At 41.4% G+C, this 27287-nt stretch overlaps 1 protein-coding gene across 5 annotated transcripts in view; it reads right to left on the bottom strand.

The window, feature by feature from the left end:
• Positions 1–240: 240 nt before the first annotated feature.
• MAST4 (microtubule associated serine/threonine kinase family member 4) overlaps positions 241–27287 on the bottom strand; it is a 550772-nt gene continuing 523725 nt past the window's right edge. For 3 of the 5 annotated variants that reach the window (XM_044276132.1, XM_044276135.1, XM_044276134.1), the window contains 10 exons: positions 22267–22389; positions 21588–21700; positions 20448–20575; positions 14195–14424; positions 11078–11278; positions 7141–7367; positions 6926–7048; positions 6393–6529; positions 4614–4795; positions 241–4131 (listed from right to left, as the gene is read on the bottom strand). In XM_044276132.1, the coding sequence (XP_044132067.1) occupies positions 728–4131; positions 4614–4795; positions 6393–6529; positions 6926–7048; positions 7141–7367; positions 11078–11278; positions 14195–14424; positions 20448–20575; positions 21588–21700; positions 22267–22389 (4868 nt within the window). In that variant the 3' untranslated portion in view covers positions 241–727. The remainder of the gene's footprint in view (positions 4132–4613; positions 4796–6392; positions 6530–6925; positions 7049–7140; positions 7368–11077; positions 11279–14194; positions 14425–20447; positions 20576–21587; positions 21701–22266; positions 22390–27287) is intronic. The other 2 variants (XM_044276133.1, XM_044276136.1) reach the window with 1 other exon arrangement.

A 27287-nucleotide genomic window follows, 5' to 3' on the forward strand; every position in this document is an offset into this window, starting at 1 on the left:
TGCAGAGGCGGCGCTGAGCTGTAGAAGGCAGGGATGAAGACGGAAGGCGGCGCTGGGCACCGGACGGCGAGGGGTGCGGACGGGCACCCTGTATTAATGGACCTCCCCTTGGGCACCTTAAGTAAGTGATTGGCAGGTTATAAAAACCTGTTTTTTGGACAAATAGAGCCTCAGTGAGGTTTAATAAGGCCAGTTTAGGATTCTTCTTCTTAGTCCGGACATGAGGCTATCTTTAGGTTATAAGGGTAAAATCTGATGACAGAATCCCTTTAATTATTTCAAAGATTCCTAGAAATACCACTGTTGAAAAGTAGCCATCAACTTTTATCACATTTTTTTTGTTCTTCTCAGGGTTTTGAAGCTCCACAAAAAAATAAAAATAAATTCCAAACCATATATATATATTTTTTTTACAGAAATAAAAAAGTAAACAGTGAAATTGAGCAGCAAACTGTACATTCTACATTCAACACAAAATACATCAGTGTAAATTGCAGACCTTTTCTCCAATAGCCCTTTCCCATGTCTTTTGACTAGGTACATCTTCCTGTCAGTAACTGCATCCAGCTACCAAAAAACTTATCGCTGGGACTGAAAGTTTCAACAAACACCCCTCTACTAAACGGGTTACGAATAGATATGGAAACACAACACAGTGCTGGTTTTGAAAGAAGTTTCAGATTAGCAGCTACTACAGTAAAGAGGTCTTGGTGAAGGTGCTGGCAGATTATGTCTTTTTGTAAGGACTATTCTGGGGAAGTGTATCCTTTCCTCTTTTTTGCCCTTTCAAGTCTTTGTCTGAAGAAAGGCTACTAGAATTCTCCAGAGTTGCAGCTGGTGGCTTCGCGAAATTTTTCACAACAGTCTTTTTGTTTGGAGACGAAGGTGGCTCTCTCCGCGTGGTCACAGGGGCTGCAGTATTCGTAAGGACACCTTGTTGTTTATCAGTGGCAGATTTACTGGAAACACTGCCCTCCCTTAATACAGTGCAAGTCTTACCGTAGGATGTTTGGGTGTCTTTCTTAACCTTGACATTTGCAGCATTCAAGTTTGGAATTTGCTCACTTTTCTCCTTACAGCCACTGACAGTTAAGTGCGTTTTACTCAAAAGGACATCTGAAAATGCAGCTTTGGATAAAGAACTACTGCTAATGTTCTTGGCATCATTCAGTGTCTTCCTTGGATCTCCTTCTTTCCCTACTATGTTTTGAGAAATACTAGGCTTACTTTTTTCAGTTACCTCTTTACTATCTTGATTTGTAACAGGCAGGATTTTAGTTTTACCTTTGTCACTAAGGACATAAAGTGCTTCAGTGCTTTTCTGATCTTGACGATTAACCGATAAGGGAACCCTTGGTTCCACTGTTTCAGGTTTTGCCTGGATGCAGATTTTGGCAGCAGTCAGTGTGTTTAATTTGGGATGTGCACTTGTTTTTTCTTTGAGATGAGATTTCGCAGAACATTCTTTAAGGTTTAGAGCGGCCACTGTTTCAGAACTAACGGTAAACTCTTTGTTAAATGAAAGTTTGGAGGTGGACACATTTATGTTGGTCTTTGTGTTTATATCGGTAGATGTGACACTGGCTTCTGTTCTAGTGGTGGCTTTGTGGTGAGTAAGACTACCATCACTGGCACTCAAGACGGTAACAGCTTTTAATGTGGATTCAGATCTCTGAACTGTTTGACTACCTGTTTGGTCAGGCAGCCTTGAAGTTGGCTTTTGTGAGGATACAGTTTTAGCAGAAAGGGATATCTTAAGTGAATCGACTTTAGGCTCTGTTACCGCTTTTGACTTGTTGATGCAGCTGACAAGCTTTGTCTGTGCAGAATTCTGCTCCTCTCTAATGGACGTGAGGTTTTTAATACTGGCTCCAGATTGGATATCCAAGGCCACAGGTGTCTGCTGAATATTAGGACAGGGGGCCTCTCTTCTCAAAACTGGAACTTCAGCATTGTGTTTACCTTTGTTCTGTGTAGTGCTTTTTTGTGGAGCATCTTGTTGTTTTTTTTTACTTTGGCTATCACAGCTCAGGTCAGTGGATTTAGTTTGTGCAATAGACAAAGTTTTGTTAGCAGACACAAGTTCAACTAGAAAAGAAGAGTCAACATTCTTTACCACAGATATGTGATGATTAGATTCTATCTGGGGAACAGATGCATGCTGATTTTTTTCCTCTATACATCCAAGTGCTGAGATGTACTTTTCGGAGTTGCTAGATTGTGTCAAGCTCGTAGTAGGAGTATTCTCATAGGACTCTCTGAATGTACAAGTCCTTTCAGAGTATGATGTACTATGTCTTTGCTCCAGTGAACATTTGACAGAGGACATATCTTGAGTTGCCATTTCTCGTCTATTAGCTTTCACGGAAGAAGACAATCCTTCTGTCACTGGACCTCTCAATGCTGGCTGCAGTGTGCTTATCCTTTGACTTTTAACTGAATTAGTCACGTCTACAACATTTTCCTTTGTTCCGAGGTCTGATGGCTCTTTGTTCTGATGAATATTAACAGTGTGACATTCATCTTGTAGACACTCATTCTGATTCTCTCTAATAGGTCCCTTGTGCACGGCATGAATATTAGAGTAATTAGAGTTTGTTTTTGTAAATAATAATGCATTTCCATTGTCTGCAACCTCGATCTTTGACTTTCGGCTTTGATCATCAGGTTTGATAGCATTATTGCAAGCAACATCAGACTCTACTTTTGCAACCTTTGGTCCAGACAGTAATGCTATGTCTAATGTGCCTTCGATTGGCTTCAAGGAAGATACAGCCCTTGTTTCGAGTTTATATTCAGAAGGGCTTTTCCGTACAGGGGCCTCAGTAGTGGCAACAGATGATTTGTCTGCAGTAGTTTCACATCTACTGTTACTAGTTTTTAGTGGAGGAAAAGAGAGAGTGTTGCTTTGAACATTTAAAGTCCTGTTATCCAGCAGGGTCAGAGAGTCAGTCTGCATGTGTCCAGGTTTTGTTTGCATACATTCATGAGACACTGGAACCATTTTTGACTTTAGGACTTGGCACAAACTGCTATCTTTCTCTTCAAATGATTTTTTCTTCCTAAAATAATCAACGTTTGTTGGTGCTGTCTTATCTAAATTGTCCTCTTTCACAAACTTCTCTGAAGGATAGTTGAGTTTCTCTTGTAGGGTGCATGAAGCAGGAGCTTTTTTGAGTTCATAAGATATGTGAGCACTTTCTGCAACAGTTGAGCTATGACAAAAAGACTGGTTGTCGACAGATATACCAGCACCATTTGGCCAAGAATTCTTACAATGAGCGTCTTTAAATGTAACACCTCCAGAACGAGGTTCATACATAGGAAATTTATTCTCAGATAAGTTTGATCTCTTAATTAGAATTTGATGTGGTTTTTCTTCCTTCTCTACATCTAAAGCTAGGATTCCCATTTCACTGTGCAAATCCTGCATTATGTTCTGTTTTAGAAGGAAGTCTGGTCTTTCAGAAACATCTTTTTTCTTCATAACTAATTTGACCTTTAGTTTCTCTTTATCAAGCTCATCCAAGGACTCCTGCCTCCCCAGCTTCCGTGATGTTGGACGCTTCAAACAACCTTGCTCGACAGGCCGAACTCGAGTTGATGCAGGGATGTCACATGTGTTCGCCTCCAGACACTGTAATGCTAGGTCACGTTGTGTTGACTGCTTATGACTTTCTTCCTTAGTAACTTCCAAATTGTGCTTGCGAGGACATAAGTGCTTTTTCTCACAGCAGTATGACGGTGAAAGCTTTTCCTCCGACTGTACTCTCTTTAAAAGTGGAGACCTTGGAGGCTCAGCACTCTTGGGCCTGACAACATGCCTAACAATTGTTGGTGGAGAGTGCATTTTTGCAGACAAAGTAGTTGTGATCTTAGAGTTCCCCACAGCATGGCCATGTATAGGAGATGGAGATCGTTGTGGGGAAGGAGGCTGAGGAGTTGGCGACGGTGTTCTTGCAAGTGGTGACAAAGGAATACTGCCAGCAGATTTACGTCTCCCAGACCGGTATCTCTGTCCACCCAGCTTGGGGCCCAAACCATGAAGAGTGCTTGGTCTTATATGCCCAGAACCTGCTGGAGAATTTGGAGCACTTGAACTTGGAGAACTGCTCTGTGAAGAGTTAGTACCTTTGAAAAAAATAAAAATATATATATTATAAATGTTTAATGTAAACAATATAAGTATTTCAGGGGTACATATATCAATGCAGAAAGCACAAATTAGATCTACTAGACCTGTTCACACAATAACTTCCAAATATTAATCTAATATCTCTCCGAGTCCTGGTTATAGCCAACACTATTTGCATCATATGTGAGCCAAATATATACATATCACATGTAAGTCAAACAGATATGCTATGGGTGGATAGTTAAATAAAACCAAAGTACTTTTTGTTAATACTCTATATGAAACACACAATTAAAATTGAAGATGACAATTTGCAAGTATAATGAAACCTGTTCAACATCTTTGCAAACTCCCGAACCCAGTCCAAAGTCTCCCTGCTTCACAGATATCTGCCCACTTCTACAGAAGTACAATTTTCACAAAGACCTGCAGCATTGAGTTAGTTCTAAGCCAACACTTAAGTCTCTAGATAACTCACCAGATGGGAAGTCTGGAGTGGAGCGGCAGCTTGGTGTAGGTGACCTTGGTGAAAGGCTATGAGTGGGTGATGCGGGCAAGCTTTCCCCTGATGACAGTGACCTAGTTAAACAGGAAAAGCTTCGACTTGTGTGGAGAAGAGGAGATGGCTGTTTGGCCAACTTTTTGAAAAAAGATCTTCTCCTAAAAAACAAAGAACATTAAAAATGAAGAGCAACAATAACATGGAACCATTAAAAGCAGTGTAACCTGCCAGCAGCAGGAGGAGCTGAGCAGATTGATATGTAGATTTGTGGGAAAAGATTCTGTAACATTTGCATCTTATTCATGTAAAATCCTGCTCACTCTGGGCTTTGAAGTCAATGAGGTGGTCCTGTTCATGATTGACAGCTGTCTATATATGTACAGTCAGAGAGGGAAGGATGCCAATCATTGATAGGACAGTCTCCTTGACTTCAAAGCCCAGAATGACCAGGAATTTAATTGAATAAGATACAAATTTTACTGAATCTTTTTCCACAAAATTATATCTTTCAGCTTCCCCTGCTGAGGTTGCCGTCAAATGAGGCAGAAAAAGACGCCAGAAAATACGCTACAAAAACTTCCTCCATGTAATCCTATGGCGTTTGAAAAGTGTTACTCCCTGCCATGTGTTTCACTGCAGAAAAGCATTCCACAGCATAAATAATTAGAATGTCTCCATTTATTTCAATGGGGGATGTAATCTGCACAGAAATCGAAATTAGCAACAAAATCTGAACCCTAATTTGTGCATAAAAATCTCCACTTGCACATTTTCTGGAGACTTTTTCTGCCACGTGTGGAGGTACCCTGCCTGCAGTTCAAATACCATGCTCCGTGTGACAGGCTCCCTTTAAAGGGAACCTGTCACCAGGATTTTGTGTATAGAGCTGAGGACATGGGTTGCTAGAAGGCCGCTAGCACATCCGCAATACACAGTCCCCATAGCTCTCTGTGTGCTTTTATTGTGTCAAAAAACTGATTTGATACATATGCAAATTACCCTGAGATGAGTCCTGTCCCTGAGGGTTATTTCCAACCAACAATCGCTAGGATATACTATCACTTTGTGATCCTTACAATGAAGGCGTTGCGGGGCCAGTATAGACTTAAGTCCTGCTTAGCCACCTCCTGGCCACCCACTGTGCAGTGTAAAAAAGGTCCCCCTCCATTCAAGTAAATGGAGACAGACTGCAGCTCCCAGAACAGTCAGTGGTCATGGGGCAGCACCAGTTGGGAAGAAGTTTTAAAGAACACGGTGGTTCTGGCTATAAAACTGCTACCAATCCATAGCAGGAATATGCCATCACTTTGTTTGATGGGGTTACTTCACTTCTGAAGATGTGGTCCCACATCTATTAGACATTTATTGCATATCCTGTGTATAAATCATAAGTGTCTAAGATAGGAACATGCCTTGGAGATGAATACTAAATTGGCATTGATCCAAAAGAAAATATGGAGCAGGAAGGTGTGGCAAGACTCAAACCAAGTGTTCCTTATAACTACCATATTGATCTGTAAAAATAAGTTCTGAAGAACTCTTAGATGTTTCATGTATTTTTAAACACAGTTGTATCTTTCATTTGATGGAAGAAAAAAATTCAATTTAAGCAAACACTGATTTAATTAGACGGTGTCTGGAATACATCTTCAGTTATTGCAGTGATGGGATTTTTATGAAGACACAACATAAAAATTGATTTATGCTAATAACACAATATTCGTGGAGTTTAGCAAGTGTACGTAAACAACCAACCTTTCTATATTTTCCTTCTTCTTGCTTTTCTTATTGCGTCTCACCATTCGGCTTCTGTAGCTGTTTCTCCTTGCAGGGCCTGTTTTTATTGATGTATTCTCAAATGCTGTTGTTGTTATTGCCACCTTGTTTCCACTCTGTGAGGAAATAGAAATGTTTAGGGGGGTAGAATGGAGAGGAAACATCTACAAGCGTTATTTATACAGGGATATCCCCATGTTCTTCAGTTTAGAAACCTAGTCTACTTTTGTCTTATTTCCCGCCCTGAAACTCATGTACATTGTTTATATTGGCCTTTTGGGATTATGACCTTTTGCTGGCAGAATCACACATCTTATGGCTAACCTCCAGCTGTGGTAAAACTACGACTCCCAAGATGCTTGCTTGGCTGCTCTCAGAACTCCATAGAAATGAATGGAGCATGCTGGGAGTTGTAGTTTCACCACAGCTGGAGCGCCGGAGGGCTCTCTTTGCAGAACAACTTTTTGAACCCTGGCAATCTAATAGACATCCTGATCATAATCTTTACTTACCTTAAGCAGAAGCTCAATCACCTCTGTATGAACAAGGCCATGAACGGGCTCATCATTTATATGGGTAATAAGATCTCCCGCTTTGAGACCAGCTCGATAGGCAGGACTTTCTTCTTCAACACTCTACAGTAAGAAAATAAAGAAATAAGACTACACAAGCCAAAAAAAAAAAAAAAAACACAATATGACCACAACACCCAATATTAAAGCCTTACCCAGACGATATGGTGCACGGTGTATACATCGCTGTCACCTACAAATACCCTGATTGCCTGGAGAGTGAAGCCAAATTTTTTGCCAGAACTCTGAATGATGATCGGTTGCCTTGGACTGAAGGATGAGAGAGAGGAATCCCGGCTGGGAGAGGAGTCTCTAGAGGATGGGTCTGAAGACAAGGAGAGGGGGGATACTGGACTTCCAAGAGGGGACACACTGTAGACATCTAGAATGAAAAACCACCAGTATACAATTCATGTTTGTTGGAATACCATTAATTTCACGAACACACAGCCAAGCGATGGATGAATAAGCAAGTTACCAAGCAAATCAATGACAGATACAAACCATGCAGGTAAATATGTCATGGGGGGATATCAGAATAGATGTCCTTTTACTATTCAAAATCTCAAACCCCATCCCTGAATCCTTTTGACTTTCCTAAACAATAATTCAAGGCAAATCAAATTTTGTATGAAGTACCATGGAATGACAGTGCTATTTCCTACACGGCTCAGACTGATCTACTCTGCTAATACTAATTAGAGAAAATTATACGCATTTCTTAATTGTGAAGCCCAGCAGGCAAGAATGCATTTAGATGAATCTATAAACAGCTAATGACAATACTGACTGAGGGAACCTTTATTAAACCAGTAAGTCAAGCAATCACGATGATCAAAAACTATCAATTCGACATTGTAACAACAACAAAATTGGAATAAATATGTTTAGCACATTCTATGGCAGTGATGCGCCTGCTGCTTTTGCAGCCTGTCAAGGGTCATAAATTCTAAACCTGACACAATGGCGTCTCTGTACACAGGTATGTGATAGATCCCTCAACTTCTAGCAGATCCTGACCGCTATTGTGGGAAGGAAATGATGTCTTATAATGTACAATATAAGTTATTTATTTTCTTCCTAGCTATACACAGAAAAGTTATGTGTCACATTCATGCAGTAAGGTATTCCCATCTTATAATATGATGGTATATGGCTAGGTTGGAATCCTGAGAATGAAGGGCCACGGCTCTAATGTAGTGCCGCAGGCCCTTCACACTCTTACCGTGCACGGCAGCGCACCAGCCACTGGAGTAGTACAGCACAGCTCCACTTAATGAAGTCGGCAATAGTTTCATGGACATCTGGGTGGCCGGGTGCAAAGAGAGGCAGAGAAACACTTAATTCGCACTTTGGCCCCCTCAGTCTAAATGGGGGGTGCCAAAGGTGGGCTTCAACCAAAACAGCTATTTTCACTACAGCCACAGTAGGTGATTCCATGCATAACTCACCAACACATAGAAACCAGAAGCCTGTGATTCATACTGCAACATATAGTAATAATGCTGAACAGAAGTAACTACTAATTAGGGGTAAGTAATGGTGGATTTTGGGTGGTGTTTGTTGCCCCCAGGACTGAACTTGTTGTATAATATTCTCTCTATTTATAGGGTATTTAATCAGTATTATTTAAGGATGGTGCCTATATTTCTGCCAGCCAACGAATGGCTTGACTAGGTATCACTATATCAGGGATGTCCAACCTGCGGCTCTCCAGCTACTGTAAAACTAAAACTCCCACCATGCCCTGCTGTGGGCAGACTGGGCAATGCCGGGAGTTGTAGTTTTGCAACAACTGGAGAGCCGCAGGTTGGCCATCCATGCACAAAAAAGATATAGTTGTTAGGCTGCATTCCCTACTCCGTCCGAGATGATTCAGCTGCCCAATCTGGCATAAATATTGGCTGTAGAGACCACCAGAGAACAACTGCTGCACGCAACGGTATTTGTCCGTCCGAAACCGGGCATTTATGTCGGAAAGTGGGTGGATCAGTGCCAGACCTCATTACAGTGAATGGGGACCTAGCAGTGAACTAGAGAATCTGGCAATGGGGATCAGGTGAACTTCGGTAGGCTGTCCTGGCAGAGAAATGGGGTCTTACAAGTTGCACCAACCAATGCTTAACTATGAATTAACAGTATAGAACCACTAATCAACTGAATTTTTGTGTTCCCGTACAGCTATTACTTAAAAGATCTATTTAACTGTCCATAAACATCAAGTTTTAGAAAAAAAAAATTACTCAGCAAAACATCTTGAAAGTACATAGATAGAAATAGCAGATTACTGGATAGAATCTATCTGGCAGGATGGTTCATGGATGCCCTGAATGACTAGATCAGATCATTCAGCTTCTAATTTACTCTGAAATTGGATTGTAACGAGGAAAGTAAGTGATTTATTTCTAGAGATCTTAAAGGGAACCTGTCACCAGTTTTATGGTGTCCTAACTAAGGGCAACATAAATAAGTGACTGATTCTCTTAGCAAAATGCTGGGTCACTTTCTTTAATTGACCCAGTCAATCTGCCAACATCTTGTATTAAAAAGCTCCAGCTGATAATGATGAGTCATGAATATTCATGAGCTCCTGACTCTCCCCCCCCTACCTGCTGCTGAATGACAGTTTTTTTCCATATGAATCAGCAGCAGGTGGGCAGGGGAGTGGCTATAGCTCTGAATTAAATATACGCTGGACTCAATGACACCACGCTGGACTCCAATCAGCTCATTAGCATGCGGCATCTTTGTGTGTATATTATGAGGTAACCATCTGTCACACCAGTAAGTGAATACATCTAAGGTACTTTTTAGTAGTTAATAATTGTATATAATTAGTTAGATTATAATCAAATATCCACATGACAGGTTCCCTTTAAAAAAGGCATCCTTGAACTATAACGACTAGTATATATATTTTTTTAACATCTATGATAATGATCCAAAGACTTTGGAATATTGTAAGTTCCAACAAAAATACAGGAATTGTAAGAAAACTCGGATGCCACCATTGTAATGGTTCAAAAACACGCTATGGTTCCCATTGGTCTCCAAACAGATCTGAAATTGGTTAGGGTATTTTTGAAAAATATTTTATCTTGAAACTTTGTGTCCTCCAAAAAACGTAAACAGGATGCTGTCACGATGATCTTGGACTATTATTTGAAGTACTATACGAGTAGTATTACAGGGAAGGAGTCCATATAGCAATTTTTTATTTGTCTACTGCCCTCTGTTCACCAATCAGAACTCAAAGCTGTGCTGAAATAAATCATCAGGACTGCCGTGCACAGGAGTCCTCTCTATTATGTTGGCACAGCACTGCAGCTCTGGGAGAACAGGTAGGGAGGCTCGTCCCTGTCTGCCATTGGCTGCTCCAACCCCCCTCCCCCGAATGTTTTCATCCGCGCACAGCAAGAAGCAGCAGCGGCAGTGTGGAGACCAGGAGCAGGGAGTAAGGAGCGGGGTAAGTATATTCGCTATGAGGGGCCGGGCACATGGGGGGCAGCTTATGATACTGGATAACCCCTTTAAAAAAATGTGTTCTGGGCTCCTTATCTGCAGCGCCACTCATGCAATACTGCAAATAAAAGTCCAAGATACATGGTGACAGATTCCCTTCAACGGAAAAGAGAGTGATGGGGAATGAATATCCACTACAGCCAGAATGTTGGACCTCTCTCCCAATTGAAGAGGCCAAACAAGTGCGGTCACCTCTCCATTCATTCTTCACTTGCATGTGGTGGACATTGGCTGCCAGCCATATGGGGGAGATTGGGGAACCCTTATTCTGGAGATTGATGTGGCTCTCAGAGGTGAGACCCACATGTGTCGGACATTTATGGCATATCCCATGTCTAATTTAGAGAGTGTCATATACACACACACACACACACACACACACACAGTATAATAGTAGAATTAAAATATCTAAGATGCAAAGTTACACCAAGCTTCCTTCCTCAGCACCATAAATTCCATAAAACTGTATGCAGTTACAAGAGAAAGATGCGCTATGCAATAATGGATGGCAGATGGTAAGAGAAGGACATGCAAGTCACAAGATTTCATGCGTAGGGTTTATAGCACTACCTCCAGGGATCATGAGAGACAGAGCACTAGCAGAGATGGACTTAGTCACTTTCCCAGTCAATTTCTGCTTTTCTGTGTTTTCTAATCGCTGACGAGCCATATGAGAAGAGGTTTCATTGGAGAGCTTTGAGGAATTATCTGTGCTGTCCACACTCTCGCTCCTTCCATTTATCTGATCTAAGTTTTCTGAAAAACTACTCACTGTTCAAAGAAGAAAGGACAGAGATATTACAACAACCATGGCTAAATGGCTGAACTCTATCCCTACCATCCAGATCTGAGGAATGGGCTGCAGGGATTCATTACACAGGAGGCTTTCATACCATTAAACATTACAGATCTAGGAGTGGTCATTGTAGGCATACGGCATGTTATGGGAAGACCCAAAATACAGATTTAGTAAAAAATGATTAATTCTCTGAGGAATAGACTAAAAAGCCAGCAGATTGGTTTAGCCAATTTTGCATTGGAGGATTGTAAATTGGTATAACCATATGGACCATTGCTCCCCATGTAAAATGTATGCAGAATGCACAGGGATCCTGAAAACCATCAGTCCCAAGACGGTGTCTGTGGCACTGGGAAGCAATAACAGAAGGAGGTTTCCATCCTGACTGCTATGGGATCCCCAGGATCCTGAGAATAGGCCCATCCATCCCTGCCCAGCAGAATTCTAGTTTTGGAAATGGACCTGACTTTCTACAAGAGCTGGCGAAACAGGCCAAGCATAAATCTTCTTTAAAGTGATTTATATGCTTTGAAAATCAAATACTCAAAGTGCTAAAATTCCACCAAAAAAGCAAATAGTACAGGACTGTCTACAAGATAACCAACAGCTCATCTGTATTAATTGAATTAATAGGCAACGCAGGCAATGATCAGGAACGAGCATTCAGAGGAAAGTCGCTCCCCACCACTGCCCGCTCTCTCGCCGTTACTGGTTGCTACACTTGTTGAGATTTCGTTATTTGTTCACACTTTGGTTTGAGCTTTTTTTTGCATGCATACCCTATACTTCATTGGACAGGGCTGACTTGATCAGGACGCCCACCTTTTCTCTTTTATGCGCTGATCCAATGTTATTATCTATGCAGTATTGTGCCCTGAATGAATAAAAATGTTTCCTCTTCAATTCAGTCCTGCACTATTTACGGTACTTTTTGGGTGTTTTTGACGGATGTACAATATTGGCACAATATAGATACAAATAATGTAAAATTTAAGAAAATATATCACATAAAACATTTTGGGAAGGGCAGACTACAAAGTTAGCTAAAGATGACCGGGGCAATTATTTTGTCAGTAGCTGTATACACCATGTGATTTTCATATTTGCTCCTACGTAGAGTTTTTTTTTCTACCATGTTACAGTATACTCAGTGGTCGATATAAACTATAAACGTATACATCATTTTCACTTGACAGAAATGAAAGAGCATGGAAAATACATTCATTTGACAAGGATATAATAGCAGGACAATCATTGTGAAGAATCTTTTCATATAACTCTTTGTCCTGCCACTCCTCTATTATTCCTGCTATAAGTTTATGAATGAATGCCCAGCAGTCGGCAATAAAAGTCCAGATCGGTGTTACCAATTGGGGTGTGTCCCTTACACTAATCCATCAGTGCTGACAGTGTCAGTATGAAGGGACAACCCCCAACTGGTAACACCCCTCTGGACCTTCATTGCAAACTGCTAGCATTTCATTCATAAAAGTTTAATAAGAATAACAGAGGAAGTGCACACCATGGCGTTATAAGACTAGAAGCTCCAGCATTTTTTTAATTTTGGGGAGTTACTAAAGCAGGCATGTCAGTCCCCTTTTAATTGTACTTATTAAATATTGCGATTTATAACCTATGTAACTGAGAGAATAGCGATTAAATTAACGCCCATTATGAAAGGGTCAAATTTTACCACCTAGAATTTTTGGTATTTACATATACATTCCAATTTGTTTCCAACTCTCATGCTCAATATTCACTACTTGCCCAGACTATATAATGAATACACAAGAGAATACTGGCCACATAGTAACACAATTACTGCATCAACGGATACTGAGACTTAGCCCAGTATGAGTCTCCTTTAGGCTACTTTCACACTGGCGCTTTGGCTTTCCGTTTGTGAGATCCATTCAGGGCTCTCCCAAGTGGTCCAAAACGGATCAGTTTAGCCCCAATGCATTCTGAATGGAAAAGGATCCGCTCTGAATGCATCAGTTCAGCCTCCATTCCACTCTGGAGGCGGACACCAAAATGCAGCTTCCAAACGGATCCGTCCTGACACACAATGTAAGTCAATGGGGACGGATCCGTTTTCACTGACACAATAGAAAACGGATCCGGAGACAGATCCGTTTTGGCAATGTTACAGATGATACAAACTGATCTGTTCTGAACCGATGCATGCGGTTGTATTATCGGTGCGGATCCGTCTGTGCAGATCCATACCAAACGCGAGTGTGAAAGTAGCCTAATTGTGACTCCTTGTGCCTATCCACGGTACATTGCGTATTGGGCTGTCGGGCCAGGCTAACTGATATAATGCGAGCTGAAACTCAGCTGCTTGGCTTGGGCTGGGAACCAAATAGGCATAGTATATGTTATAGGATCAGGTTTATCAGCTAAAAGATGCATTCTGGTTTATTCATGAACCCTGTAATAAAGTCTAATTGCCAGTCTCAAGACTTGCTTGCAGTCAATGAATGGAAACAACAAAATAATATATCACTGAAGGCTATCCTTTGTGAAAGTTGCTATATTGATACATCCCTATCTGCTGGGTGAGCAGGATGTGCTTTATTTAGTCTGAATTTAACAAAGCAAATATCTTGGAAAAACAATATATGAATGTTCTTCATAGGGTTAGGGGTTCTTTACATAAAACTGGACAATCCCTTTAAGTGATGACTATCAAGCACTTGTTGTAAAGCCCTAATGAGATTTGTGCTCTTCTCCCTTCCAGTATATAGATGAGGTTTCTGAAACACTGGCATCACTATCTCAATGATCAATTACCCAATGTTATTTCAGTCCTTACACAAGTAAGAACCACGCATTCCCGATATACTTCATGATTGGGAGTAGTAGTAGTCCTGTCTGATACACACCTGACACTGTGGAGCTGCTGATGCTGACCGGTGTCGAGAGATCGGGATCTTCCTGAGGAGAATCCTCTGACACAAGAGCAGACTTATCTCCCTCTTCCTGGGATTCCCCGGCACCAGAATCATCTCGCTCCAGGTCAGATGAGATGGCAAACTTTGGCAGGAGGTTGGCATTGTGCCGCTGCTTGAGACTTTCCGCATCAGAAGACGTTGTAGATATAGACAGCTGCTGCCTGTTTGGTCAAAGAAAACAAATTGTGACTCGTCTCTGACCATACGTCTGTCCTTCTACTCATCCACTTTCTCTACTTGTACAACAAAGTAGAAGCTGTTAGGGGTTGTGGAGTTGGTGGAAATTAATTAACAAAATCAATATCAAAATATAAATATTAAAGGAAATGTGTCATCAGAAAATGACCTTTCATGGGTCCAGACTTTATAAACTAAGTATCAGGGTATGTAGGGCATAGTGCAGGGATCTAATAGCGCTTACTATTTTTTCTGAGCGCCGCTCCGTTCGCCCGCTGTGCCCCTGTTCACTTCTCCCGCCTGGCATGCTAATGAATAGCATCAGTACAGGGAGGAGGAGACTGCCCCGTTTCTCAATGGGCGCCTCCTTCTCCCTGGCTGTAACGCCGTCCAGTCACAGCGGAGAGTGTCACAGCCAGTGAGAAATAAAAACCTCACCTTCTCCCTGGCTGTGACGCTCTGCGCGACTGGACCGCGCTATAGCCAGGGAGAAGGAGACGCCCATTGAGAAACAGGACAGTCTCCTCCTCCCTGTACTGATGTAAAAATAAGCATACTAGGTGGGAGAATTTAACGGGGGACAGAAAAAATAGTAAGCGCTATTAGATCCCTGCACTATGGCCTACATACCCTGATACTTAGTTTATAAAGTCTGGATCCATGAAAGGTCCTCTTTAAACATAGTTTTAAAGAATTTTTGGTGATATTTTTAATTTTCCATGTCAATATCTGTATAAAAAACACAAAATCCTGCAGTTTTCGCACTGGCCAAAAAGTTCAATGATCGCTAACACATCTTGGTCTATGTAGAGCCCTTTTTTTTGCAGTTACCTGCTCATCACAGTAAGGATTATAAGGATATATGTGATAACTGTCGTTGTAATCCTTACTGTATATATAACATTATATAGGTAACACATGGTCTAACATTTATAATACGCGATATCACAGCTTATCTACTCCCTCCTGATCTCTGCGCAGGTCACAGATCATGAAGAGAAAACTCTCCCATAGAAGTCAATGGGGTCCCCTCCAGACCATTGTGTCTATAGACCATGGTGGCTAATGTAAAGCATATCTATAAATGCTATTAACCCCTTCACTGCCAGCACATAAATGTACGTCGCTGGAGCAATAGGCAAACACATGCGAGCGGGCGTCATGGCCGACAGGTCTCTGCTGTTTCAAACAGCAGAGACCTGCGGCTAATTACCGCGACCTGCAATAATGCCGATCGCTGTAATTAAAGGCTTTAGATGCCATGATCAAATGAGATCACTGCATCTAAATGTGCCAAAACCGGAAGCTTGCGCTTGGCCACAGGGGACGCCGGTAATTGATTTGAATGGGCTCAGCCTCGCTGAAGAGGCTGAGAACATTCAAAGTGCAATTCTTATTTTGGCCACCAGATGGCAGGCCAACATGAGAAATGAGCAATTCTCAATAATAAATGCAGTTTAAAAATACACGATTGTTCAAAATGAAAAGTAAAAAAATAGATTTTGTAGGCTCATATATGAGCTTCAAAATCATTACCAAAATAAATAAATATATATTAAAAAAAAAATATACAAGTTTAAAATCACCCCCCTTTCCATATAATGAAAATATAAATACCTAAATAACAAAAAATATAAACATCATGGGTATCACCGCTACCGAAAAAGCCTGTACAATTAAAATATAAAAATATTTTTCCAATACGGCAAACGGCGTAACAGAAAAAAGGGTCAAAATAGCCAATTTGCCATTTTTTCATTGCTTCTCTTACTAAAAAAATGTAATAAAATATGATCAAAAAGTCACACACACACCAAAAGGGTATAAAAAACTACAGATTGTCCTGCAAAAAATTAGCCCAGACACAGCTCAATAGATGATGATGTAAAAATAAAAATAAAAAAATTTCCCCAACGTTAAAATTTATGTTTACACTATTTAGATATAAAAAACCTATACATATGGGATATCATCATAATTGGGCTGATAAGGAAGGGCATGAGTCAGTTTTGCCATGAACGGAATGCCGTGCGAACAAAACCAGTAAAATGGTGGAGGAATTGTGGTTATTTTCCAATTTCACCCCATTTGGAATTTTTTCCGCTTCCCACTACATTGTATGCCATAATTAATGGTGGCATTAGAAAGTACAACTCATACAGCTATGTGAACGGAAATATATAAAAAATGAAAACGCAAAAACTAAAAAATCTCCGGTATCCTAAGGGTTAAAGGGTATGACTCCCCTCATGGCCCTTATATTGCTTAACATTTTTATATAAGTGACTTACTAATGTAATCCATTTTTCCAAATTGCCTACTTGTCAATGTTTATTCCATTTTTCCATCCATTTATAGATTGCTTGTTGTCAGGGGTTCCGGCCACTGCTGCAATGCAACAGCGGTGGCCGCGCGTGCTCACTGTAGAAGATTGATCTGGCCTCTTTGGTGGATGGGATAGCGGAAGCGTGCATAGGTACTCATGCGCAGCAGCTCCCATCCCGGTCACCTGCAACTGAGCTTGTAGCTAGTGTGGAACAGCTCCAGGGCATGCGCAGTAGCCCTGGAGCTGTTGTACACAGCTGCTTCATGTCTCGGGAACGCGCTTCCATGCCTTCAAGTTTCCTAGATACAATCTTTCTTGTTCCTGCCTGTTATCACCTTTAGATTGTATACATGTATATCATTGTAAGCAGACAGACATGTCTATGACCTCTGCTTATAAATGCATTAACAAATATGGTGGCCACCCAAGCAGAAAGTCAAAGGACGTATCATAGACCTACAGAAAGAGACTAAGGTGGGGTGGGAAAAAAATAGAATTTCAAATATAGCGTGTGCATTGCAGAGAGATTGGCTGGACATTTACTCATTAGACCGAGGTAAACTGCTTCTAGCTTTGCTTCATGCATTCTTTGCTTTATTCCAAGCACAACGGCATCGGAGACACAAATCACTCCACGCGAGCCATGAATCCTTGTGCTATTCTTCTATCATTTCTAAATACATGTGCAATGGGAGTTCCTAGTTGGGGGGGGGGGGGGGGGTGTCCCTACAAAGGCTGACATTGGCAGCACAGATTGGATTGTGATAGATTGTGCAGGGACATACCCCCAACTATTAACACCCTGTTGTACATTTAGTTATAAACTTCTAGCAGGAATAATAAAGGAATGGCATAAGAGAGTTAAAACAACAGATGTGCCATATTCTAGACCTGAGGGGTATGTGTGTTTTACATGTATTATGTATTTTATGTATATGTTATGCATTTTCCAGTCCAGATACTGAAGGGAGAGGAAGCACATGCTAGAGCTCCTATTCCTAAGAGCCCTGTCTAATTGACCTGTGAGACCAACACTCCAGGGAGATCATCAAAATCCAGAAAGCATCAATGTCAAGACAGCAGAGTGATCGGCGAAAGTACAGCTTTACAGTCGCTGCTGCTGGTGAGGGACTATGGCTGAGATACCCATCACCTAGAACAACCACTAAGTCAGACTAACATCAAGCCTGAATCTCACAGTTAACACCTATACCCACAGAAAAAGCCATTAAACTGCGATCAAACCAGCCGCCATACCTCCTTATCTGGTGCCAGTAACTGCACTTTGTACTTAATACTGCTAAATGTGTCACAAGTTATATTTAGCAATATGAAAATAAACTTTTATGCGTTTACTTCTGGCCTGATTCTTTAAACCAGTGTTTCCCAACCAGTGTGCCTCCAGCTGTTGCAAAACTTCAACTCCCAGCATGCCCAGGCAGCCTTTGGCTGTGCGGGCATGCTGGGAGTTGTAGTTTTGCAACAGCTGGAGGCACACTGGTTGGGAAACACTGTTTAAACTACCTTTCCACTGCACTGATCCCCAGGGAACAACAGCCCGAGGGAGAACACCGGGACACAACATCTCATTAGGGCCACTACCACTACTATCCTCTGCACTGGCTCCTCAGGTGCTCGCTGAAGATGGTCCAGAATGGTCATTTAATGTGGAATACAATTATTTACTAAAACAGACAAGTCAGTACAAAACCTTATAACATTGTGAAGTCCCGTTACAAGAGCAGAGCTCAGGTTGGGAAATCATGCTCCCGCGCAGATTGTGTTTCCCGCTGTCAACTCGCTCATCTGAGACTGGCCTCAAGAAAAAAAAAAGTATCGGATATGTTAAAATCAAACATGTTTAACCCATCTTCATGAACATCTGCCACATCTGACTGTGTGAAAGAGGAGTAAAATGGTTGTCTGGTCCTGCCAAAAACAGCAGGTTTGGCTCCCATTGATCTAATGTGTGTGGTGACCTATAATGCATCTGTAGCTATGCACATACTATTTATCCTCAGTCCTAATGATGCCCACAAGTCTAATGGTGGATTAACACTGCATAATTGTCAGGAATGAACGTGACTACAAATGCGCATTCCCGATAATCCGCTGGTGTGAATTTGCTGCTCATCACCCGTTTATCAGGTGAAATGATCTTTTATGTGGAACATTAAATCACAATGGATCTGTATGAGGATGAGAGATAGCAGTAGCCATTGCTCGTCCCCATAGGAGGTGATAGCTGCATGGAAATGCAGTTCTTCACTTCCACTGATGAGCAGGCAGTTATCAGGAAGGAACGGGCCCTTTCCAATAACTGCCTGCTCACTCGGCGCGTGTAAATGCACCTAAAGGGCATCTGTCAGCAGATTTGTGCCTATGACACTGGCTGACCATGTCCATATGTGCCCGCATTGCTGAGAAAAATGATGTTTTAATATATGCAAATGAGCCTCTAGGGGCAACAGGGGCGTTGCCTTTACACCTAGAGGCTCTGCTCTCTCTGCAACTGCTGCACCTTCTGCACTTTGATTGACAGGGCCAGGTACAATGACTTTCACTGCCTGGTCCATTCAAAGTGCAGGGGGCGCGGCAGTTGCAGAGAGAGCAAAGCCTGTAGGTGTAACGGCAACGCCCCTGTTGCTTTTAGAGGCTCATTTACATATATATAAAGCTCAATTTTTCTCAGCAATGCGGACACATATGAAAATGGGACCAACATAGATGCCTTCAGCGGCCAAGCGCACGTGTAACAGATCAGCCAGTTTCATAGGTACAGATCTGCTGACAGATGCCCTTTAAAAGGGTATTCCGGTAACGTTACTTAATTTTTTTTAAACTGCATTAACGCTGCAAGCTGTGACCCAACCAGAACCCATACCTATACTTATAACCAGAGCTTCATTTTACAGTACCTTGCAATCCATTTGTCTAGCTCCTGTGTGAGCCTGCAACACACTAAGAGTATCATGGCGCCTGATCTTCCCTCACAAAACTACAATCCCCACAATCCCTAGCTTTCCTGCTGTGAGTGTTGATGGTTACTGATTGGCTGTCTGATATACAGTCCGGTCACGCCCCCTCTAGTCAGTAATCACCAGCACACTGACACGCCCTTTGTTTCACAAGACATTTAGCTAGAGAATTGATAGCAACACACTGAGCATGCTCGACCTAACAAAGGCTCAGAACTACAGGTCGATGTCACAGTAATTTATGAGGAAACACAGAGGGTAGCAGAGGAAGAAAACTACTTTTATAACTACCAAACGGTAAATATGTGAAATATACATTATATTAGGTAATTATTGATGATAAATTAGTCTAAAACATAACCCCTTTAAGAAAGACTGCAGCGTTAACAAAACTTTGATGTTTCTTCCAAATCTGCAACCATTGCAATAACAGTGGTCACACACATTTATATGCTCGCTTGGCTGACGGCCAACCCCCCCGATCTCCCTAGACGCATGCACACTCGGTTGGGCCGATCACGCACATGTTCTGAATAGGAAGATGAAATAACCTGCTGCCAGACCCCTCTGGCAGTGGCTTATCTCCATTGGATCAGCAAGTAGAAACTGGCTGTTGCAGCCAACCATAAACTGATGTGTACGGCCACCACAAGTTTGCGACTGCGGCATTTTGTGCACAGCAACAGTCCAATATTCGACTCACATCTCAGAGTACTCGGAGCTCCAGCTGAGAGATTCCACTGGAGGTAAATTCAGGCTCTTTGACTTCTCGCTGGTATCGTCCTTTTCATCCAGTTTGTTCTGCATCATTTGGTCAACGCTGCTGAATACCTAAAACAGCCAGAAAGAAATTGAAAAATAATTGTAGAAAAGACAAAAAAAAAAAGTTAAACATTCATTCTTATAATATAAATATCTAAAATCTTACATCTTGTGAAACATGTTTCAATATTCACTGGATGTGACTACTAATGCATGTGCTTGACTAAACTAATAATACTAATACGAGATAAGGTCTGAACTGGGTACACAGCCCTGCTTTATCCCCTTGTGACCATGGAGAAGGCCAGACGTTGTATGAGATTAGAAAAACATGGCTACTTTTTCTAGATACAGCGCCACTCTTCCCCATAGGCTGTGTCAGGCACTGCATCTGGAAGAAGGAAGCTACGGTATGTTACGTATATAATCTCTATTTCAGTTAACATGGCCGATAAAATGGCTAGATGGCCGTATATTTTATATGTTGTCCCAGAAATAGTAAAATGGATCTAAGATTAAAAAAAACGTAATGAGATTACTCAGTGGTTGATTGCTTTTAACTGAAAAGATGATGACAAAATTGCAAGCTTTCAAGGCTACTTAATATCATCAGGCATCTCTTGAGGCTCCATTCACACATCCGTAATTCCGCTCGGCATTTTGCGGAACGGAATTGCGGACACATTCATTTCAATGGGGCTGAACGATGTGCTGCCCGGATCCGGAATTGCGGATCCGCACTTCCGGGTCCGCAATTCCGTTCCCCCAAAAAATAGAACATGTCCTATTCTTGTCTACGGACAAGATTAGGCATTTTCTATTAAGTGCTGCCGCGGATCCGCTATGCCCACACGGACGTGTGAATGGAGCCTAAGGCAGTATCTGAAGAGTCACATATTTATACAGCAAAGTACATAGAAATAATTAGAAGACTAGGCATTTCTATCATAGTGCCGGCCATGTGCGGTCCGCAAATTGCAGAACACACACGAGCCGGTATCCGTGTTTTGCGGATCTGCTGTTTACAGACCGTAAAACACCACGGTCGTCTGAATGTAGCCTTAATAGTACATATACTTACTTTAGAGAACCTATGTGAGCTTGAGGAAAACTGTCTAATTTCCATACTGAAATCCTCATCATTAGTATCATCCTCCTCCTCTGTTTCCATATGATGGTATTTTTCAGACCGGGCTAAAAAGTAAAAATAATCATTCATTAGAAAAGATATATAGTTTACACTTTATCGCAGGGGGCTGGAAAAAAAAAAAAAGATCCTTTTATAAAAATAAAAATTATATTAAAGGGGTTGTCTCATGAACAAGGACGGAGAATCCCTCTGTAAAAGCAGTACTCGATCGGGTGGATTGAAGCAGGTCTTGTAATACAAAGAGTGTCATTCATTTAAATGACCTCCCTACTGCTGCAGGGAAAATTCCAGGCTGGTTGTGGCTTCTCCGGGCAATATTAGCTGCTTGCCAGTCTTGGGATCAGGACTTGGTGGGGTTGAGAAGTCTCTTGTCTCTGCTGAGACCACCTTTAATAAGTGTGTTCTATCACAAGGTAGGATGTGACCATCCAATTAAAGAGGCCCTGTCACCCGGTTAAAGTCTACCCTACCAGGCACATAGCCTGGTAGGGCTGATGACACAGCCAAAAACCTTTCCCTTAATTTCTCATGTAGTAGGTTTTGTATGGCCGAAAAATGAGGAATTTGAGCACTCGGAGGTGGGCTTATGCCTTCCGAGCAATGTACTTACTGTCAAAGTAACTTGTGTCATCTTCAGATTCAAGTTGAGGGATGAACTCTGCTTTCTGTCTTAATAAACTGTTCCAGTCTAAGGCACGAAAGAAGGGATGTTGCTTCACCTCATAAGCTCCTCCTGGGGAAGAAACAGGCAGAAAAAGTTAAGAATGACACCAGTCAATTCCATATCTTTGTGGTAGAGCTTATATGTCAAGATCAGTCCTTTAGGTCTCTATATTTAAAGGGATTGTCCCATCTTGGACTCTCATGGCCGAGGTGGGAATAATCACACTCTGTACCTGCCAGGAGAGATGGAGTTATGGACACGGCTGAACACTGAAATGGGATTTTTCACAACATTCTGTACTATTATGTCAAATCATTCAACAGAATAACACATATTCCAATAACATATTAGCATGCCATTGCAAAACATCTTAAATATGCGGTACTTGTACTTGAAATCATACGGCTCCATAGCCATAATAGGCGCAATCCCTAATTATGTGCAGATTCATTTCAGAAATGGAAAAAGTTAAAAATTTAAACTGAAAAAGTTAAAGGTTGAACCATATTAATTTTAATACATGCACAGTGCTTCTTTTGTAAAGGGTGTCCGTCAGCAGTTGTCAATGAAAAACTGCTGACAGACATAAGTGGAAACAGGGGACAGGAGCTGATACATACTCCTGTTCCTGGCTTTTAGGGAGTGATGTAAATTGCCATGGCTGTCGATCTAGCAGGTGCACCAGAAGTGCACTTGGGGATGGCCCTCAGGCTGCAGTACTCAGTGTATGACACAGCGCCTCCCTTCTGCTGTGAGCGATGGCTGTATCGTCCAGACACGAGACTGCTACAGCCACCACTAACAGCAGAGGAGAGGCATGTAGAGTGGCTCACAGCACTGCAGCCTGTGCGCCCACCCGGTACACTTCTGGGGGCGGCGCACGCAGCAATCAAAGCTCATTTTTAGAGCTGGACGTACTTGTGTTTTGCAAGTTCGGTGTTCGGGTTCTATTACAATTCCGATATGGATTCAGTAACCATGGCCCATAATGGGATTCTATGAAAAAAGGAATCCCATTATGACAGAATGCAAAACGGGAATGCCTCTTAAATGCATTCCGTCATAGAATTCCGTTATGGCACGTGGTAATGGAATCCATATCGGAATTGTAATAAAACCCAACCACGATCTTGTAAAACACAAGTTCGCTCATCCCTATTCATTTTCCATCACTCACTACATTATAAGCAGAGACGGAGGTATGTATGAGCTCCTGTCCCCTGCCTCTACCTGTGTCTGTCAGCAGCTTTGCATTGAAAAAAAATAATTGCTGACAAACCCCCTTTAAAGGCTCTGAACACCTTCAAAGTCAAAATCTTTCTACTTTGAATTATGTCACAACTCTGCAGCAGGTCTTCCTTTTTTATCATTTTGTTTCTACAGCTCCTATGCAGACTAAGCAACACAACAAATTCTGCTTAGTGTAGGTAGTGGTCGGAACACAAAACATTGGAACATTTTCTAATATTAAAAAAGATATTATAAAATAAAAAATTAAATAGTGAACCCCAGAATACAGAGCAAATGAAGGGCTGAGAATAATCCAATTATGGATATACGGTGTAATTTAAGTCACGCATAAACGTGAATCTGAATTGGAGCGGCAGACACCTTGTTAAGCACAATTATACTGAAATATGAGAGATGGGCATGCTATCTCATTACCGCTAATAAGGCAGCAGGAAAGTCCTCTAATGTTGGAAAAGTCAAGGAAACACGAATGCTGCCAGACCACACCTGACCGGAGATACAGGCAATGACCGACAATAACAAGGCAAGAAGAACAAGGACCATGACCACCAACATGCAGGTTTCATACATTAATCAGAATCCAGTAATTAGGGCTGACAAGTAGTGTGACCATGGACATAAGAACAACCAATGGCATGCAAATGAATATTAAAAAAATTCCTTTAGAATCAATGTCATCAGAATTTTGGAGACACCATTTCAATTAGATAATGAATAGGATCATTTAAAAGGGTTGTCACAAGAATATTCTACAGTTTTCAAATCAGCACCTGGAACTGAATATTTTTGTAATAGCACGTAATTAAAAATGTTGTATAGCCACTGAGTAATGCAATAAAATGTATATGTACAGCGCCACCTGCTTGTTTGTTTTTTCTTATCCCCCCCCCCCCCCCCCCCCCGATTCACTGAGATGGTCACACATGCTCAGTTTCATCCTTCAACTGCCTCCTGAGCTGTGATAGGGACAGATCTGCAGCAGAAAGGAGACTCCCCTCGAGCTGACAGTGTGATATAAATCTAGCAGAGCAATGAGTGGAGAGATCTCTGGATCCATGAGAGGTACAGGGCTGGTTCTAGCTTGGTTAGAAAGATATCGTCATTTACTATATGATGTCTGGTTTTCATTTTTTACATTAAATCATGAGATAACCCTTTTAAATAATCCATAATAATAAGGTTTATGGGAATACATTGTATTAAGTGTTTCTTCACTTAACAGCTTTACCCCCTTTCTGTCCACCATACATAAAATCATGGCTAACTCCATGATCCTCCTGCCATTAGCTAGTTCATTTACATGCTTTGTTTGATGGCCTAACGCACTCTTGAACACAGCGCCATCATCAGGATGGGGATGATAGTACGACCCTCTACTTTGATAGGGAACTGAAATTTTATCGACAATTCTAGGGAAACTCTGCAGCAGATGGGTTATAGGAAATGCAGGGAGGACACCACAAGCTCCTGTATACAGATCAAGTAACCATGGGGCCCAATAGCAAAACTGGGAATGGGGCCCCATTTCACCATCACCACTTTCAGCAATATATTCCGAAACACTTATGGTTGGTCTCCAAAATGCTAAAGGCTAAGACACATAGTGATGTCACAGTATAGAGATACTGCTCACATGGATGTCACAATATTGGCATAATACACACAGTGATGTCACAGTACAGGGATGATAAAGACACTGATGTCACAGTACAGGGATAATCTACTTAGTAACTGGAATTATACAAAACAGTGATGTCACGTGCAATTATAATGCGCATAGGGTGTCACAGTACAGGAATAATGCAGTGATGTCACAGCACAAGAAAATGCAAAAAGTAATGTAGTACCAGAAGGCATAATGCAAAGAGAAGAAGCACCCATGAGACAGCATAGAACAAATGAGAATTGGGACGGTATCACATTTTCAGTGGCCCTTTATAGACATTTTACCACTAACTGCACCTTATGTCTGAGTCGATATGGACCCCCTTAGTTTTTGGGCCCCATAGCAGCTGCTTTGCGTTCTACCCTGGTAGTTACGCCCATGCCGAGGTCTAATGGGTTGCAATGACTATACCAATGCATAGTTGCCAACAGTTCCAAATTTGCAGGGACAGACATTAATTTTCAGAGACCGTCCTGGCAAGTTCAAGCTGCCCCTGGCTAAAGAATAGGTGGGGATTATGCAAGTCCACTCATAAATTGGTAGTCTCACGGGTTTGTTCATTCCAGAGGCGGGGCTTACTATAATATCGTTAACTATGCCAGAGTTACCAGTGGATCTGTATACGGAGGACGTAGCGAACACCACAAGTCATGTGTTCCCTGCTAGCTTGTTATTTGATGGGCAAAAGTAAACTAATCAATTTATGAATTTAGTGAAATGTAAAGTATAAATACTAGATTTTTTTTTTTTTTTAAACATCCCAAAATTAAAGTGGACATATCTCCAAACCAATAAAGATCCTTCCTATCAAACAGAAGGTACCTCAAGCACACAATAATTTCCCCAGTATGTTGCACCCCTGCCCTAACTGGTTTGCAAAAAAATGTCTGTAACTGGATCATTATTATGTGCAAAGGTAGCATATAAAGCTACAGGAGGTAGATAGATGTAAAAGAACATCAGGGCTTTGATCTTGGTGCTATAGCGTTGTGATGCAGACATATCACTATGCACCAGAGAATTAGCGGATTCATCTTCAGGATTATTGTTATTGATTAAACCAACAACCTTATAAATGAAACTGAGGGGGAAAAAAATGAAAACTGTCTCAAATTGAAAACTAATAATAAAACCCCATGTGGCCCATTTAAATAAAGAGTAGAATAAGGGGGAGCACCTCGTCAAATCGTTCTCTGAGCATCGAAACACCCGTGGTTATAAAGGGGTTAACTGAATATTCACTTTACAAAAGTTAGGGAACAGACTTATAGCCCAAAAGTAGTCACAGCTGAGGGCAATGACATTAGCATGGCTGTCTGGGCAGGACACAGAAGCTACGTGTCTACGGTTTAGCGGTGGAGTAATGGCTATACTCCCCTGCTTAGATCTGACATTATTAATGCTAAAACTGAAATGCCAATCAATACCAGGGCACTTCTTCTCATCCACTTTCCAACACATGCAGAGTGAGAACCTTTAAACAAAAAACTCATGGCTGAGAACTCCTCTTAACAAACAACAGAGCTTGCAATGAAAGAGAACGGATGACTAGTCTCAAATGGCGATGGATCACCATCGCGGAAATTATCTGTATTTATTCAAACTTAAAGGGACACTTAAAGGGACAGAAAAATCACATAATAGCTTATTTGTGAATATTCTATGCATTTTTTTTTTATTAAAAAAAAATATGGGGACCATCCTCATCAATTTTAAAGTCCTGGAAAGTATAAATGCTTGCGGTGGCCATGACAATTTTTGATTATTATATCAAAGCCAAAGTTTGAGGTTTCTAAAGGGCAACATGAAAAAGGGCTAATGATAAAGTTTGGCAATGCGACACCAAATATTAACAGGTCAAATTCCATGGATCCACTAGTGTCCACATCAGTCACTCGCTACTATCCGTTAAATATTAAGAAGGAACATGCCGCCATACACAGTAATACGTTAGAATATACCCTGTTACCACATAAATATATAGAGGGCCACATTCATTTTTAGGAGTCTTCTGAGGCACTTCACAATGTCATACATCGTTGCCTCCAAA

The sequence above is a fragment of the Bufo gargarizans genome, chromosome 1 (assembly GCF_014858855.1).
Source record: "Bufo gargarizans isolate SCDJY-AF-19 chromosome 1, ASM1485885v1, whole genome shotgun sequence".
In the NCBI taxonomy this organism is placed as follows: domain Eukaryota; kingdom Metazoa; phylum Chordata; class Amphibia; order Anura; family Bufonidae; genus Bufo; species Bufo gargarizans.